The 18,931-nt window shown below is 48.6% G+C and overlaps 1 protein-coding gene across 2 annotated transcripts in view; it reads right to left on the bottom strand.

Annotated features, from left to right (window-relative positions):
• znrf3 (zinc and ring finger 3) overlaps positions 1-12,976 on the bottom strand; it is a 43,114-nt gene extending 30,138 nt beyond the window's left edge. The window contains exon 1 of one of the 2 annotated variants that reach the window (XM_029829438.1): positions 11,741-12,976. In XM_029829438.1, the coding sequence (XP_029685298.1) occupies positions 11,741-11,971 (231 nt within the window). In that variant the 5' untranslated portion in view covers positions 11,972-12,976. The remainder of the gene's footprint in view (positions 1-11,740) is intronic. The other variant, XM_011615957.2, reaches the window with a different exon arrangement.
• Positions 12,977-18,931: the final 5,955 nt, after the last annotated feature.

Below are 18,931 nucleotides of genomic sequence, written 5' to 3'. Positions count from 1 at the left end.
AATGTAAGTAAAAGGGCTCCGTCGAGCTGGAACAAAGGAGCTTGTCCCCCAAAGGTTTTTAAGGTCCAGCAGGTGAGATAAAGTCAAAGAATTATTTTGATGGAAAATGCACTTTATGTGAGAAAAAGCAGTTCAGGTGAAACTTCATTTGCGATGACTTAATACCTTCAGCTTACGTGACGGTATCACTTTACTGGTCACCTCAGGAGCACATTGACCACAGACATGGGTGTGGATCTGTGGCGCTCGGTCATTCCATCCCCCCCTCAGCCGTCTTGTCAAGCAAAGATACTGCCCCTTTCAAGCATGTTGTACCAGTGCAAATAATTGGCCAAAGATGCAGTAGGATGCACCTGTTATTATATGGTTATAATAGCAGAGACAAGAGCCAATTGGCCCTCAGAGGCGAAGGAAAGTTGTTAGCTTGTGAAACTGACTGCACTTAGTTAAGCAGACATCATTTACATGAGGACACTTCCTACCATCAGTGTCAAAGAGAGGTAATGGTCGACTTCTAACTATCGGGTCAGTGGGGAGAGTACTCGTCTTTGCCCGTGTGGTCAGAGATTTTGCTCCGCCCTCACGTCCGCTCAATGCCGAGTCATAAATTACACCATAAAAGCAACGAGGAGCGTTGCTAAAAGGTCATAAACTCCCAGGGAACCATGCTATTTCATTTTTGTTTTTATTAGAAACAAGGAACCATTTAAGTTGGCCGTAACTTCTGGGGCCCCACATACACTACCAATTTACCAATTTACTATCGTACCTGGTACCAGGTATTTTTTTAGTACCATCTCCAGCAAGGTTCAAATTAGCTCAAGTGCCAATAAAAGGCTACATAAGTCACTGCAGACTAGCGCTAACCTGAAGTAGTTTCTACCCTCTGCTGAAAACCCAGCAAGACTTGCAACAGTTAAATAAAATATAGAATACTTTGATGGTGAACTGTATATGTGTATATACACTAAGAGTAACACGTACGTCACTGTCAGCTATAGGTAAGTCTTTAGCATTCATTCAAGTATTTCCTGTGTGCTACACTGCATTGTTTAACTGCCCCCACTCATTTTTCCCAATTGTTTGTGTGATATTTTATGTTTGTGAGTTACTGTCACCCCAGAGCAGCTTTCTCACAGCTCAAACAGCCAGGTTCAGACGGAACCAGAGACCAAAAATTTAAAAAGATTTTGTGGCATTTGAGATTTTGGGAGCTTCTCAATTCTTTTCCTGAGCATTATCTTTGAAAAATACTATTGGTACTAATTCTGATTTTCTTTCCACAACAATTTGCACCTTCATGCAAACATTTTTTCTCAGCGTTTCAGGACGAAAGGTGCATATTCATGTAGCCTGTTGAGCATGACCCATTTTTGCATATGAATTTTGACTGCAATAAGGGGTCAGGGCCTCTAGGCCCTTGAAGAAAGAATGTGTGACTTGAATGGGAAACTAAAAGAGCTGCTTGCATCCTTTGGCCTCTCAGCTGGGAGGACAGCATAGGATCAAAGAAGCTCTGTGAATTTACGAGAGGGGCAGCTACGATAAACTCCTGGGGCATGCAAAGGGCCTGAGAGTGCTCAGATTCCCCATGGCTCATTTTGCACAAGTCCCGTATTTGCTGGGAGAGTTTGCAGCTTTCTCCTGGTTTCATTAATGATTCAAAGCAACATGCAAGGACCACAGCTAGCCTCGGCCATTAGAGTCCCCAGGGCATCCTGCAAGCATGTCAGCATGAGTCTCAGTCCAGTGAGCGCTCCGTTTACTTCGCGTTTGTGTTGGCCAGCTGTGCTAAAGCGGGATGAGAAATGATCAAACCGCATGCGACAGCCGTGTCAGCTCACCTATTCTTTGCTAAGTGACTTGAAGCACAGCGCTACCTCTCATCTCCAGGCAGCTCTTGCCAGAAGCTTGCAGTCCAGATTATTAAAATCAAATCACTGAACAGTAAATATGCTGTTTGTGTGTGTGTGTGTGTGTGTGTGTGTGTGTGTAAAAATGCTTGCACACCACTGTGAAATCTCCAAAACAGCAGTAAACCTGCGCAATGCAACACTGGGCAAAAACAGGGTGTTGGTTTAGGGCGAACAAGATGAGCAGCATCTCCTGTTGAGGCTCGGCCCCTATGTAGAGGCTTAAACCTCCCAACTCCAGCACCTATAGTCTTCCAGTGAGCCAGCGCAGAGAAGCCTGTCATCACCACCACAGAGGCCTCTATTCATCCCCACAAAGACAAAGCCAAAAGTGTACAGCAGCCATCCAAGGCATTCCAGGCATTCAGATATCCACCAGCGATATAATTTTGGGCTTTTGTGACTACCTTCTTTGGTTTACCCGCCGCTCACTCCTCACCATCTCCGCTCTGCGTTCCTTCCATGTCAAGGATGGGTCTTTTTTGGTGGCGCACGGACCTCACACACTGCACATACTTAGTTGTCCAAAGGTGTCAGACACGTCCCAAGTGTCAGGTATAAGTTGCTGGGCAGGTGCTTCAATGACAGTGGGGGGGGGGGGGGTTGCTTTGTTCACTTCATATGTTCCCATGCTGGATCCTCCTGGTGGCGTTCCCCTGGACACATGAGGGCCCCTGAACTTGGTAGTGAAATCTCCACCTGCTGATACCATCAGCTGCCGCCATCCCTCCCCTCACACACACACACACACACACACACACACACACACACACACACACACACACACACACACACACACACACACACACACACACACACACACACACACACACACACACACACACGCACACACACACACCATGCCACCCCTTTCTCCCGGGCATGTGTGGTGGACACTGATAAAAGAACTGTAGATAAGAGGAAACACAAGCTGTGATGAGAAACATACTGCCGCCAAGAGAACACATCAGCCTGGCAGAATGGAATGACAATGATAGATAGAGGGAGTGGGGTGGGGTGGGGATTGGCTCAAGGCAGCATAGAATACAGTAAGAGAATCTGGAAATGGTACGCTGAACGCTGAAAACATTCAACCTAATATCATTGAACACAACATAATACTGATCGACTGTCAGCACTATTCTGCAACGGCCACGCAGCTGTTGCCTCACAGCAACACTCCACTAAGATGGAATAAAGATCAACTGCAACGTTACGGAGAGGAAGTAAACATGATCCTTCAAGGAATAAATATTAGTCTGCCAGCAGTCACGAGCTCCAGCGACTACAAAGAGGCAGGCGGCCCCGCGCTGGTTGCAGGACGGGTCCCTGGAAAACAAGCGTGAATGTAAATAAATCTGAGCTGCTGACAAGGGATGGGAGTGAGGGAGACAGGTGCCTCGGTGACACCAGCGACCTCCAAAGGATGCATGCGTCCGACAGCAAAATGGACACCGGAGGGGACGGACCAGTTGGTGGGAGCAGATCCGAGAGCATAACAACGGGTTACTCCGTTACAGTCCGAGGAGGAAAAAAAACCTCACCGCTTTGGCAACCTTCCGCAGGCACCAGCTGAGGATTTCAAGCCGTTTTTGCACTCTTGACCTTCTTGTGCGTTGTGATATGCATATTTTTCCTCTTTTGAAGTACAAGTATTTGGGAGGAGCCACATTTTTGGAAGTGTGACGGTGCATTCTGAAATGAGAATGCAAGGAATGGCGGAATGTTTCCGCTCTTCGTAGATAACTAACAAAGATTTTAAGACTGCCAGTAACAAAGTCACTGCTCCATATTCAAATCTGTCACCTTCCTTTGAAGCTCCCTAGTCTGCAATAAATGCAAGCAATATCGGTACGGTGATAATGTAAACTAAGATATAGTATATATAGCTCCAGAGCACCCATTAGCCAGCACTGACCAAGTACGCCCTACTCCTGGCCAGGTTCCATTCTCCTGGCCCAGTCAATTTAAAGTGTCTCGCTAATCCAACAGTTGTCTGGTTACGCTGGAAGTCACCTCCAAGTCCAGCTCTAACACTTGTCTCAGGAATCCACAGGCTTTTTGCATACCAAGTGGCCGGATATCCTCCAGTTAAAGAGGGCCCTCTAAGCCAGAGTCATGTGTTGGTCGACTCCTGGGGGTGACAGGGGGTAGGGCTGTTTTTGGCAGCGATGTCCGGGCAGTGCTTTAAACTCTTTGAGAGTGACATCAGCGTCACTTTGAGCTCACACAAATTGGGTAAGTGAGAGCGATTCAGATTCCATAGAAACCAATCCATTTTCCCTGCAGATCCTCAGGACCGCGCACCGTGCCAGCTTAAAGTGCAGAGCGGCGCATCCGTGAATGGCTTTTGTGTTACTGCCGGGGCAGAACAAAGTGAGTTCAGGTTACTGCACTCCTCTTGTTATTGGCCCACATTGTCTATAATTATTCTAGCAAACATTGACACAGCATGTGTGGTCTCACATTTATATCCCCACCCCCTCCCCCACCCACCCATGCAGAACACAGAGAGAAGACAGAGAGAGAGAGGGAGGACTGATCCATCTTCAATCAAAAAAATAGGGAGAGCAATGATGGGACGAAAATGTTCCATCGCCCACTGGCTTGTGCCTCATTGTATTGCAAGGCTGGTTGAAAAAGCTTCCGGGTACGGAAATACAGCGTAGAGAAGAGGCCGTGCCAACGCCAGCAATCAGAAATCAAAGGCAACAACTGAAAGTTGAGTGCAAAATGACAACTTTTTCTCCCTTCAAAGCTCAAGCCCACACTTCAATTAGAATTGCTAGCGTTGCTGTTGCCTAGCTGCTTCTAACTGGAGCTTTAGCAAAACAATAATTATGACAAACCTATGCATCAGTAGCTCACCAAATCCTCTGTCCACGAGCTTAGCCCGAGGCAGCGCTGCACAAGAGCTGACCCAAATATGCAATGTGTGGTTGCCAATAGGAAATGGCTTTAAGTTAGGCACAAGGATGTTCTGGACAAAAATCAAAGCAGGAAAATTTAGAAATGGTCTGCATGGTAAGCTTTACTTACTGCAAAATTGGCCATGATCTGGTAGAATTTGTAGCATTAAGAGGCAGACGTGCATAAGAGGGTCTGAGCAAAGGAGAAACGTCAGGCGATTTGCAGCTTTGCAAAACAACATATTAACTGTCCTCTCCAGATAAACGCTGAAGCTAGCGACAAGCTGAGCAGGTGAGGCAGCCAACACTGAAGCACTTTGCTATACGCTATCTGTGTAAATACAGCATCTGATATTTAAAAACGGACTTGATAGTTAGCCGTCTCTTCAGCCAGAGGCTGAACATATGAAGGGGGGGGGGGGGGAAATCATGTCTGGTTTTAACGCTGATGTTTGACAGCATAACAACTCAAGATAAACAGCAGAAAGGTGGAGACTGAGAGCGCAGTTTAATTACAGCAGCCGTAATCTGATTGTTCCGTCTCACACGCCAGAACTGTAAAGCATACCAATAAAATGACATCAAAGACACAGACCGAAGAATATTGCCGGCCTTATCCTTATATTTCATAAGGAGGAAGGTTTCTAGGAGTTGATTGGTTACAGCCTGTCTTACAAAACAATGTAAATAAATAAGGCCACCTTTAAATTTGCCATGTGGATCCAGACATGCACCTTCACATGTCATAAATCACTGCGCTAAAGCAGAACTTGTGTGAGATCTTCACACCTGCTGCACATATTCCCCATTCTGAAGCACATATGCGACATTTGGTTAAATCTGGGCTTAAATAAAAACAGGGGCCGGCTTTACGAAGGAATGGTGACGATCGGTACAGCAGATACGGCTTCAGTCACTTGGGCGGAAGCCCCGATTTCCACCATTCGTGGCCCACGCTTCCAAAAGGAGCATTGTGTTATGTCAGCTGTCCCACAGCACTGAAAGTGATACGGCGGAGCTTTGAGCCGCAGCGCCATTCGACTCTTGCGTGTCTACCCGAGGCCAACGCACACACCTGCGGATTAAGATCCACCATTTGGATCCGTGGAGCTGAATAATAGAATCACCAATCCACCAGAGGAACGACCCTGTGGCACGCAAGCAACCTTCCCCTGCTGCTCGCCACTGCTAAGGCTGCATTAGGGCGTCCACGTGGACATGAGATGTATCTACAGGGAGAAACTAGATGGACTGGTGATATTCTCCAACTCTTACCCAATTCTTTGTGCTGCCATCCTAAATGTGAAGAATGTCCCCAAAAAGGGTTCCAAATAACCTTTTAACAACCGAAATCATCAGACTTGTAAGATTCCTGTCATCATGCGCCTCTCAATTATCATGTGAGCTGTCAATTAAGTGGAGCATTTGGAAAAGAATTGCAATCAAGTTCAGCTGAACATGTTTATGAATCCACATCCGTCTCACCACATTAAGAGTCACCTGTCTACCTTAAAGCTCTCCGTTGGGTTCACCTATCTGATAAGAACAGCTGCTCCTTCCAAAGTTTTCAATCCAAAACATACACAAAACTGTTTTTTAAGGATCGTTACATCAACAAAGCAATAGGAAAGAGTCCAACACATTTGCCTTCCGGGCGTTCAACCAACTTAAGCTGCCTGTGCGAGGGAACACCTCCACCTTTATTTGTATGGGAGTGGATTCAGCTCGAAGGCCCGCAGTTACATCACCACCCATTTTTGCAGTGTTGCATATCATGCACGGCAATACCGAGAAACCTTTGAAGCGTCTGGTCCAGCCCTCGCGCTCTTCTTGCCTTCGCCGTTCCCCTTCAGCACTCCCTTTGATGTTGCGTGTGTGGAGCCGCGCAGAGCGTCACGGCCTCCCAGGCCTCACCGCCCTGTCTGATCTTATCTGCTCAGGCGGCACATTCATGTGGTTTACACCCGCAGCGCCACCACCAGCGGCCCTGCAGGCCCCTCCCAGATCAGGGTCCAGGGGCTCTCGGTGGACGCCGCATAGACCAACCTGCAGATCAGGTTAACTGCAACAGTTAAGCACTGCACCACCACCTCCCAGAGCCAGGCACCACACTAGTTTTGCACAGTGTCGAGATGAGAACTTTAAAGGCAGCAACACAACAGAACATCTCTTGGTATACTGTATCGCACAGCACAAAATTAGCCCCCTGGGTCGAGCTTTGGGGTCACAGGGAAAGAAGTGTTTCACAATCTTTGGTGTAACAAGGTGCAGTGATGCACAGTCCTGCCAGAGGAAGGGAAAAATATATGGAGATATGAAGCAGGTTGTTCTCATTTGCCAAGCAAGTCCAATCCATCATAGCTGTGGCCTCATTGTGCTGCAGCCTGGATCTTCATCATTAATGGAACACAGGTGGCGAGAGGTGAAGAATACGCTCTCTCAGCTCCCACCTGAGACCCCTGTGACTCTGCCGGGGTGACCTTTGCCACAGCTCAGCTTAAAGCCATTAAGGAAAAAGAGAGGGAGGGAAAGAAAGATGGCAGGATTTTTAACAAAGGGCCTGGTGGGAGAAGCGTCCCAATATGAAGACGAAGCTGTGCGCTCGGCACAGGGGTGGAGGATGTCCATGAATAATAAATAAAGCTGGCAACAACGGGCAATTCCGAAGGTAATATGATGCAAAGTTATCAAAAACACACGAGTTTTCAAGTTCAATCAAAGAGCAAAGCGTTGAACGGATGTGGCTGCGTCCAGAGTCCGGTGGCTAAAAAAGTCCAACAAAAGGGGGAGGCTGGCGTTGCGGCCGTGCGCGGTTAGTCAGCACATTCCGAGCAGACAACAAAGCGTGCCTCTGCTTGGATGAACCACTGGGAGTATTGTTATTTCATAACCCTCGACCCCACAGGCTTTGTTTAGCAGAACCCGTGTGTCGGAGGATTAAATTATGGGACGGGAGGATGGACCGGGCCTTTCAGCGCTATGTCACAGAATGGGCGCGCACGTCGAGGACCCGTCGAGTGCAAAACATAGAGTGACTCACTGCAAAGGTGTTGCCTTTCATGGAAGATCAAAGCAGGCAAAGGACCTGTTTCACCTGTATCTGGTGCACTTGCTCCGACCTGGACAGGACCAAGGAGCACGTGCACCAACGGGTGTTTGGAGGTGTACACCTGAATGTTCTCAGTGGTCAGGTGGCAGCCCAATCCTGCAGCTCTTATTTACACATCACAATTTTCGACGATTCATCGTTTTATTTCTATAAACAGGACGAAGAACCGAGCACTCCCACTAGCAATTTGCATTTCGTACAAAATCAGCGTGATGTATGCTTTGGCTGCGTTAGCATCAGCAGAGCGGTGGTGATGGGGGGGCGGGGGGGTGTCAAACAGGCGCGCGAGAAAAACAGTTTAGTCTGTTCTATTCTGAAAAGGAGAGAAACGCAGCCTCAAATTACTTTGGCCGAGCCATGAAAGCGAAACAGGGTGGCGGTTAAGAGAGACGATAGCACTGGAAATACGTCCAGCTGCAACCGCCAAGCCAATAAATGGGGAAAAAAAGAAGTGGAGAGCGGCGCTTTCAACCTTTAAACCAGCATTTTGTGTACCGTGACTGTTGCTTTGGCCCTGGGAGTGGCCCGGTCCCTGGCACCTCCTGTCTAGGACCAGCCCGTTATGGCCTCTTGGGGTTTCCACTCTGTGGTGAGAAAGCATGCTGTGTGCCTTAAACCACTAAAGCTCTCATTATAGTCTAAATGCAGCGCGACACAAGTCCTGCCAAGTCTAAGGTAGGAGCTCCAGGACCAGGGCTCATCGTTGTCTTGGCCCCAAACTACTACTTTAACCCCCCCTGCATACCCGATCGACAAAAAAATGCCCCGTTGTGAGGCGTTCCAGTTGTATCTTTTGGCACGCTCCGCACGGAGGGATGAAGTTAAAAGGTGAAAGAGATTAAGGGCGTTGAAACTAAAGCCTCTCCTTCCTGAGGCTGAGATCCTGGGATGTCCCCATCTCGACATCCCCTCCGAGAGGAAGCAGGCAAAAGCCACGCTGCTCCCTTCGGGTCTGACGACAATGGAGCGAGTTCCATCTGGTCCCGAGCGCGCCCCTGCCACGTCCCCGCCTCGGCTCCTCGCTCGCGCCGACAAATCAGAGGCAGATGTGCGCGCAGGCGGGCGCACTGCGGCTCGCCTCGCTGAAAAGGGAAGACGAGGCATCGGCGGGGAGACAAAAGCCAACGATGAGCGGCAGATGGCGTTCCCTTCACATCAAACAGGTACTAATAAAGAGGGCGGCGCGCGAGTCAACAACGGCGTGACAAAAGAGGTTATATTAAGTCTGAGCGGGCGTCTGGCTCCGTCGGGCCGACAATTAGATCTGAGGAACACTTTGAGTGTCATCACCCACCCATCAACCAGCACTTCATTCACTCGCTTTTTAAATGAAGCCAAATCTGCTGACAGTCGGTGGAAACGTGACCGGCACCATCCTCGGCACAGCCAGGGGGTCGGCCTTTTTATTTACGCTCAGTATAAACGCTACGTGTCCCGATTCTGATTTCATACACATTAGCATACCACACATCTGACGCACGGTTCCCGTACACGAGCATCGCACGCCCTCCCTGGCGCATAAACACGCCTCATTACTTTATTCAGGCTATACGTGGGTGTAAGTGAACGGGAATATTAGTGCGGGATTCTTTTTTTTTTTTTTTTATTCATGGCGTTGTTTCAGCTTTGTCGGAAATTGTCTACTTTGGAAAAACACCAACGGGGACACAACGTACGTGTCGATGTGCCGCTGCTGCAGGCTAATGAGCAACTGTTTTGCTCCACGATGAGATGAATACAGATAATTAGCTGACAGGAAAGAGAAGTTGTAGCCTGATGGATGGACGTTCGCCACCCTGCACGTTCAATCAAACTGACAGAAATACAGAATTCCATACCAGACCTGAGCTGCAGTACTGGGAGAGTTGGCCTGGATACGCAGGGGTTTTGGCTCTAGGTGCAGACCTACATCATCACACCCTCCCGGAGCAGAATGAGAAGCAAATTAACTATTATTTTTGGCCCCCGCAGCATTTACCACTTTTCGCACTCTGCAGGCAGAGCTGGGCAGGTGTTAGCTTTACAGAGTAACCAAAGGGGATTTGGGAATACTTCAGCGGTGATTGTGGTTAAGCCTGCGCTCCCCCCCTGCTCCTTTCCCCTGTATTTGAACCCATAACCTGCAGAGATCTGGCCATTAATGTACACACAAGGTAACAGGAACCCTCAGGATGCTGTTCAAGCAGGAAAAAAAGAGGGCTGCAAGGCCCAGAAACCTCAGGCAGACCCAATCAAGGGCCCTATTCAGAGGACACGCCACGGCTGCAGAGGAGACGGCGGCGGCGGCGGCGGAGGTCAATGCGGACGACTAGATGTAGAACCTAAATATGTGTTCAACCTAACTGCAGTGTTAAACAATATCCATTACAGCACCGCAGCAGTTTCCCAACACGCCGCGGCCGTGTTATTTCACAAGTGCAGCATCGGCAACTGCCAGTTTTGATACCAGTTTAAAATTGGACCCCTGGATTTATGCGGCCGTCAGTCATCGGCCGTTACGACTTTCACGGATCTTCAGACGAATGTCCGCGAGACTTGGAGGAAAGCGCCCCATCCCGGACAGACTGCCCCTCATTATAGCCTGTCAAAATACAGGCTGGCACTTGAGCGGTCAGAGGCCATGTTAGCAAAGAAAGCAAACTTAAATAGACGTGGTTTGCGATTTAAAGCCGAGGTCTGGTTACAGAGCGGCGCCAAACGGCCATCCCCGGGTATAAACGGGGCATTTTTATGCCGAGTGCATTCTCTTCATCTCTGATGCTGACAATCCAGTGAGGAGATAGATGGAGATGGTTTGGATTTTAGAGATGCCTCAGCTGGATGCAGGCACCCCAATCACTGATGTGCATTCATGTGGCTTCTAATAAAGCTGCCCTGGCATCACAGCAGAGGTCAGGAAATAAAACATGATACTTTAGATCTCTGGTGCATGACGGGAAGCCCAGCTCTCCGTTGCTTCACAACCAGCAACCAAACAGATTAAACGGAGAATGAGAAAACTTCCAGAAAAGCATTTGGCTGCGTCGAAAAGCCGTGTTTGACTTTTGCTCGATCACAGGTGGACAATCTAAGAATAAACAGCTCCAAGGACACTTAAGTACTTCACCTGTAGTTCCTAACACACCACTGGATGCAGCTCTAAAGAACACTTGAGAAATAAAACAGAAGCGTGCAGCGCGCATGCAGAAAACTAAAGCCAGTCAATCAAAACGAACCGTTACAGACAAACTTCTGATTTTAAACTAATTCGGACTGTTAAAAAAGGGGGGAAATGAGTTTTGGGTGCTGGTGGCATCGTTAAAACGGGCACAGAGATCGTAACCGCGCAGCCTTGACGCACTTGGAGAAATGCGTAATTCTGGCTCGGAATGTTAAACTTTGGAAAGTCGTGGATCATTTCTTCCCTCTCCAGGAAAACCGGCCCAGAACGCGTGTTCTGTCGGGGGGTGGGAGTTGTACCGAACGCCGGGGTGAGCCCCGGACGTCAACAAGATAACCTGCGAGAGCCTGTTTGCTCCCTGAATGAATTCCACAAGTTAGAAGCCATCTTGTTGTGACCGCATATGCTCGCAGCCGAGTTAACCATCCTCACACACGAGCGCGCGCGCGCGCGGCCTGCACGCACAAACACACACACACACACACACACACACACACACACACACACAAACAAACAACTGTTGTCAATCCCCCCCGAACTCTCGCGGAAAAAGTTTGAAGAAGAGCAGCATGGAGGGGTCCGAGTCCGAGCCTGCGCCGCGGCGCTCGCCTGACGCCCCCCGAAGGAAGAGGCAACACTTTGCACCTACTTGAACGATCTCTCCCTCCGCGCTGATCGTGGCTCCGGCTTTGGAGAACCGTCCCTGCAGGCCAGTCGTGTACGTAGTGTAATCTCCATTGGGACTGGACTCGAACAGAACCACCTCCACAAACGCAGTATCCTTGGCGAGAGCGGCACCGAGAGACGCGGCCACCACGAAGACCAGCAGGAGCCCCGAGTCATGTCCACAATCGGAGCCTCTCCTTGGTAGAATCATCATCTTGCCGGCTGGATCTGCGCCGATCGGGACATAATTTCACACGGATTAATGGGTCGGGTGGCGGTGGCTGAAATCGGGTCGAAAGTGGGCAGTAAAAAGCTGAGCCTCGGCTAAAGCGTGTGTGTCCCACCGCTGCGAGCCTTGTCAATTACATCGCCTCCAAACGCGCTCGCTCGCTCTCTCTCTCTCTTTCTCACCCTTTCTCCTCCCCCCCCTTTACAAAGCGAATCTCCTTTGATCTCCAAACACGTGATTTTTTTTTTTTTTTTTTTTTAGTTTTTGTTCCTCTCTCCCAAAAGGGTTCTATCTCCACCCACCGATCGTTCCGACCCGCTCCTCCTGCGCTCCCCGCTCTCAAGTGCCAGCACTCCAGTTAAGGAGGAACGGCGGACCCGACGAATCCCGCGGGCAACGGAGCAAACACGCAAAGTTCGGACGGTTTTCCTTTTCGTGGGATCGATGGAAACCAAAGGGGGCGCGTTTGCAGCTGCAGCCACCTCCCGCCGCGGTCTGATATGTGGGTTTTTAAAAGGACCCGAGCGTGCCACCTTAAAACAAACACTACCCTCCTCAGGACGCTTCAGGATTGAACCGGGCTAATTTTGCAAATTCGATACGTTTTTGATCAGCAACAAGTGGCCGCAACAGCAACTTAATGCACCTAATCACCATCATTATTATAAACCCTTCATTTACATGTAGGCTGACTTTGCTATTGCATTTAATAACGCTAGCAAATGAAAGTTTCCCAAACTTTAATAAAGTTATTTTCGATCTATCTATCTATCTATCTATCTATCTATCTATCTATCTATCTATCTATCTATCTATCTATCTATCTATCTATCTATCTATCTATCATATATATTTCCTCCTCTACTGTGTATTATGTGCATATCTGTCCTGCTTTGCTCTTAAACAAACGGTGCTGGCCCGAAATGACAATTGTTTCTCTATCATTCTGTGTGCAGAATAAAGAGTCCATTGTTGCCACTTCCATTCTGAACCGGTTCCTGAAGAACATCTTCTGCCCGGTGCCTTTTCTGCTCATTGTGCGCCTGCAAATAAGCGCTGTGTGCGCTGAAAGGGCCCTGGAAGAATAGATAAACACTGTCCTCTTTTCACTCCGATATAAGATGACGAGTCCAGCCTTTGTGCTGGAGGACAAAAGACGGGCTCGTCGTGCAGGGGCTGATTGTGCACGCCTCTGCGCTGCAATATTTACAACAATTACTCCGTTGAAGCTGGAAAGCTAAACTGCAATGACTGAAGCGCTTAGGTAGTCAAGTGTTGGCATAAAAGCGTCCATTCTCTCAGCGGACTTGCAGAAAACCGGGTCTCATCTTGCTGTCAGATGCGTGATTATGAAAACCAACTGCGAGGACGTTTTAGGTCAAGAATGCGGCCGCCTGGAGAAGCAATGGTCAACATGTGTTACGCCTTCCAGAAAAGTGGGGCGGAAAACAATTCAAAGAGGTTCTGCGGCGCCTCCAGCGCGACAATAATTTACAGATCACACCAACTCTGCCCCCCCCCCCCCCCCCCCCCCCCCCAAACGCAAACAAGTTCAAAGTTAAAGACACACAGACGCAGCGCACACGAGCACAAGGCTTAAGTAAATTACATCGCACTCCTTTTGATTAAATCTATGGAACACGGAACGTATTGAGGCAACAAGTTGGAGCCTTCGAATGTTGTTTTTTGCTACAAGTCTGCCCTCTGCTGGCCGTTTATGCTATGGCACCCACAGATTTCCAAAGCTGCAGTTTGATGAATCAAAATTTTCTGTTTGATATTATATATATATACTATCCATATATTTAAAGAAGGGCATCCTTTATTTGATCCATTTTTCTTCTGACAGCAGCTGTGCACCTTCTCCTGACGCTCCGTCTGTCTGCAGCTGAGTCTCAACTCAGAGTTTAGACACAGCTGTCCCCTTGTTTATGCTGAGAGAGTGCTGAGGATGTGGAAGACTTGTGGGGTGATGGCTGTGGATTAATGTGTCATGTGTCTGGGGGTGCAGGAGCTTTGTGTCTCGGCCTTTTCCCACTTTGTGTCTCCTGGTCTTGCTAGGCTGGACTTTTGTTATCATTAATATCGTATTATTGCTCTTAAAATGCCAAGATTATTCAAGGTTCGAGGATCAAAGGCTGAGAGACGAAATGAGGACTTCCTGAACTGAAAAGATAATCCCAAAAATGAGGGTGTCACCAACCTTGTTTCAGTGTTTGGGGTGGTGGTAGCTCAGTCTGGGGGGGGGGGGGGGGGGGGGGGGGGGCATGGCTCAGAAAAAGCAAGCCTTCAATCTCATTATACAACATATTTCTGTCAGGCACTATCAAGGCAAAAATGTTCATTTGAGGCGTCTCCCCACATCAGATTTGACATAATTTGATTTGTTAATGTGTCCAAATAATAATCAGCCGTTCCCAAATGTAACATTTGAATCTGTTTGATTGCCATTTCACAGCAGCTCTCTGCATGCACCGGCCCCCCCTCCTGAATCGGCGCTTTGTTAGGATGGCGCTGACGTTATGTTTTAATGAAGAAAGGAGCTGATGAGGGGGGGCGTTTACATTCATGGCTCCCAGAAGAGCGCGTCGCTGCGGCATTATTACATAAAGCAATTAGGGGCCCACAGATGACAGGAGATGCCTTCCTCATGATGACAGCACGGTGATGCGCAGAGGCTGCAGAGTCTGTCGCATGTTTCCGATGATGTCACCGCACAAACGCACAAAAGCCCAGTGGGAAAGTGTCATGAAATGCTCTGCAATTAAGGTGAGAGTGTGTGTGTGTGTGTGCGTGTGCGTGTGTGTGTGTGTGTGTGTGTGTGTGTGTGTGTGTGTGAATAACGAGGCTCATATTCACTGTCATTCCCCTCTGAGCTAACGTGGAAGCAGCCAAACGCTGCTGATCTCTGCCCGGCTGCACGTTATCGATCGCAGCCCGGGCAGTTTCCGAGTAACTCCGTTGACTCAGTTCTATTTTGGCCGAGTGGCTGCTGTTTCTCTGGGAATCTGCGGAGAGAAAACATGCAAATCAAACAGGGATCAAAAGATCAAAGGAAGTTGATTTTCCCAAACATGCACAGACAAATAATTCCCTCCCGAGCGCTCGGCAACGCAAACAGCAAAACGACGGTATTGAAATAGGAAATGTAAATAAAAAGCAAACGTAAACTGTTGCTGACTCCAGGGACCCGAGAAGAGAACTTTCTAAACTTTCCACTTTCACACAGCTCTGCCCATTGTGGAAGCAGACATTTAGACGTGCAGGATCACCTTTACACCTCTGCAGCACACAAATGAGAGCATCAATCACCTGCTAACTGTTGGAGGCTTTGAAGCCCCAGAAACTCCGGGACTGGACCTTTTACTGGTTGAATTGCCCCTGAAGGCCTGGCTCGGGGGGCCAAATTCAACTTTGAAGTGCAGGCCAGGCCAGAGGAAGGTATTTCAATGGGGCTGCAGTGGAGAGAGTGGGTAAGGTTGCAGCCGTGGGGAGGGGGGGGGGGGGGGGGCATTCTTGAGAAAAGGAGCGGGCGAGGAGAAAGAGAGTGGAGCCTTTTGAAAGGAGACACCAGTGCGTCTGAGACCTGCAGGAACAGGTAAGTTCCCAGGGGTTAGCGGCTTTGGAGGAGTCAGTCATTTCAGGGAGCTGCAACACCGATAATCTGCTCGGAGGAGTGAGGAGGACAGAAGATACACTCTCACAGGCGGGAACTTGTCCTCAAAGGCCGGGCGGATGGATGGAATCTGTGCCTACACACACACACACACACACACACACACATCCAGTCCAGTTTACGTTACATTAATTTGGGGGTTTCCTTTTGGCTTGAACAGAGAAAGACATCTCAGCTTCCGGATGAGCTTCGGCAGCTACGGAAGCAGCCGGACATCCATCAGGGGGCCGAAGCACAGCTCCGGTCGATCGGGGGGGATTTTCTTCCTCGTTGCCCTCAAGCGGTCAGAGAGTAAAGAAGAAGTTATTCCTTCTGCTGTCTGAGCAAAGAGGACCAGCACTGAGGCGTCCACATTTCAATTTGTTCATCTCCTGTTTTTGGAGTCAAAACGGGAACGCCGGATCCGGCCCAGAGAACATAAGTACAAGCTAAAACTTCCACCAAGGAAGGCCTCATCCGGGGGTTTTAATGCCATTTCAGAACAAGTTCTGGTTTTACAGAACAACAAATCAGTGACGATGACTGCTGGGATCAGCAAAAGCCCGTGAAGAAGAATTCCAGCTGGTTGGGACATCGGAGCTTCTGGTTTTCTTCTTCTTCTTCTTCTTCTTCTTCTTCTTCTTCTTCTTCTTCTTCTCCCTGCGTCTCTGTGTGCTTGACCAGCATTTCCCTGCCCTCCTTTTCAGTTCTCTGTCCAGGGACAGAATTAAAGGCAGATACTGCAGGCGGACGTTAGAAATGAAGTCACTTGCTTTGAGCTTTCACCCACGGATGACCTCGTGAAGTTAAAATAACCCTCCGATGAGAGATTTAAAGATAATATTTGTTCCACCGAACAAACCGTGATATGATATCAGCAGATGGAATCATGTTATGACTGTAATAAGTGCTAAAAATAACCCTATTCCGTTGAAAATGTGCAGCCATTGAGTGTTAATAGAGCCCGACTGTCTCTGACCTTTTACCTGGAGGTCATTTTAAGCTCTGAAAGATGACTGATGAACCAGCGACCTCGAGCAAGAAAATACACTAACCCTAACCAAAAACTTCTGTAATTGTGTAATAAACCACTTTTAACTTGAAAACAAAATATAGTGAGCGTTCAAAAAAAATTTATACGCAGGAAATTAGCTGCAATAACGTTTCAGTATTGCGCAATAATGAGCGGAAGGGGGAGCAAAGAGCCGCGTTTGTGTAATGCGTAGGTTTAAACACCAGGGGGCAGTTTAACAACGGGGGAATTCGACAGTGCAGGAGCTTCACTCTAAACCTGGACAGGAAAACATGTTGTTGTGCACAAACACCTCTCGTGTCAGAGAACAACGGACGGGGAAGAAAGTGAGAATGGCCAGAGTTGATGAACGAAAGAGTAGCCACGGTTTTCATCATCCCAGCTGGCTGTATTCTTACCCGGTGTTGCATCAGATCGCTGTTACATCACAGTGGATCTAATCAGATTCGCCCAAGCAGAGGCCCGGTCATGCACGGTGAAATTAAACACAGACGGGACCGTTGGCGCTCACGTTGTTGCCACCAGGATTCCAGTACCTGAACACAACAGCCTTGTTTTCACGGTGACGGTGTGGCACGTTAGACAACAGGGCGGCTGTGTCAGCTCTCTGTGATGACAGAGGCCTCATCGGCCCAGCAGAGACCCCAAGAAGATCAGGACGGGCAACAAAAGTGGTGCCGGAGAAGAGGAGCTCGGTGAATTATGGCCGGATCGTCCATCAGTGTGACGCCGGAGCAGCGTCACATCTGCACAGCTTTTGACATTTATGATTAAAGAACTGTAAAAACATTAAAAAGCCAGATAATGTATGCGCGTGTGTGTGTGTGTGTGCGGGGGGTGTGTGTGGGAAGGCTCCAGGCCAAGCAAACACAGCATTGGATGGGTACAGCCCTGCTTGGGCCTGGAGGCAAACAAATATATTGATCGTCCACCCCCACCTCCCATCCCCCCTGCAGCTGGCTGCTATCCCAGGGTGTGACCCCACTGAACCTTTCTTTGTCCAGGACTCTACCGTGCCATCATTAGCTCTGGTGCCCACCCTCGTGAGCACACACAGGCGTTTCTGTTTACCCAGCATGCCATGCATTCACCTTTAGCAACCAAGGCCCGGTAAACGTACGCGTCCATGACGAGTGTGCTGCCGCGAGCAGAACCTCCAGAGTCATCACCGGTGGGGGTAACAAACCTGGAACACATGCAAATCATACAGTGGTTGGATGTGAATAAAAGCCCTCATAAATGTGAGGTTGTTGAGCAGGAGAGGCCACACCGGCGCTGTCTGACATTGTTTAATAATATCCAGTTAAGCCTGTTCTGTTAGGGTTCGTTTAAAAATAGGGTTGATTTAAACATTTTAAACGGCAGGTTGAGAGTGTTGAACGAAGCCCTCTTCCTGTGGAGCGCTCAGTGGTGTCACCCAGCGCAGCCCCGTGCTCATCTGGAAAGAGTCAAAGTAATTTATGTGATGATCCTCCTTTAGGAAAATGGCCCGTTTTCAATTGAGGCTTTGAAGGACCCACCCACCTTAATCACAGGCTCTGGGTCTGGGCTGCAGGGCGGATCCCTGACTTCTGCATTTCTGAGCATGTGTGTGCATGTTTGTGTGTGTGTGTGTGTGTGTGTGTGTGTGAGTACTGAGCCGATATGTGCAGCTTATGTGGGTCTGTGATGAGCAGCAATTTAAATGCAAACAACGTGCACACGTTTATCTGGGTTACTCCTGCAGTCAAGGGCTTATTTTGACCAACTGAACTTTTGACGTCGACCACCTGGAGTCCCTTTATGTTAATTTACATGGAAATTCATGCAAACTTTAGCCCAAACGTGCATAAATTTTGACTTGTTAACATTGGATCAGTGGCTCTCTTGGTTAAAGCGCTAGTTAGCTTATAGCTAAGCTAACAAAGAGGAAACAGCTGGTCTTGGTGTGATGCTTAATGTGCACAACAGTTAAATGTTACAAGAAATTGTCATTTTCCAGCATCTAAGACATCAGATGAATCTCATTCCTCAAACGATGAAGTGAAATCTACCCTATTTAGTGACGTTCTAAGATGTAACATCTGCAAGGTGGCCTACAAAGAATAGTAATGACTAGCTTTAGATTTACTGGATCCACTACCTGCATGTTATGTTCTCCAGCCCTGGTGTGATGTTCTCCAGCCCTGGTGTGATGTTCTCCAGCCCTGGTGTGATGTTGTCCAACCCTGGTGTGATGTTGTCCAATCCTGGTGTGATGTTCTCAAGCCCTGGTGTG

The sequence above is a fragment of the Takifugu rubripes genome, chromosome 21 (assembly GCF_901000725.2).
Source record: "Takifugu rubripes chromosome 21, fTakRub1.2, whole genome shotgun sequence".
NCBI classification, from domain to species: Eukaryota; Metazoa; Chordata; class Actinopteri; order Tetraodontiformes; family Tetraodontidae; genus Takifugu; species Takifugu rubripes.
The sequence above is the reverse complement of the archived record's forward strand: the minus strand, read 5'-3'. Positions and strand labels throughout refer to the sequence as shown.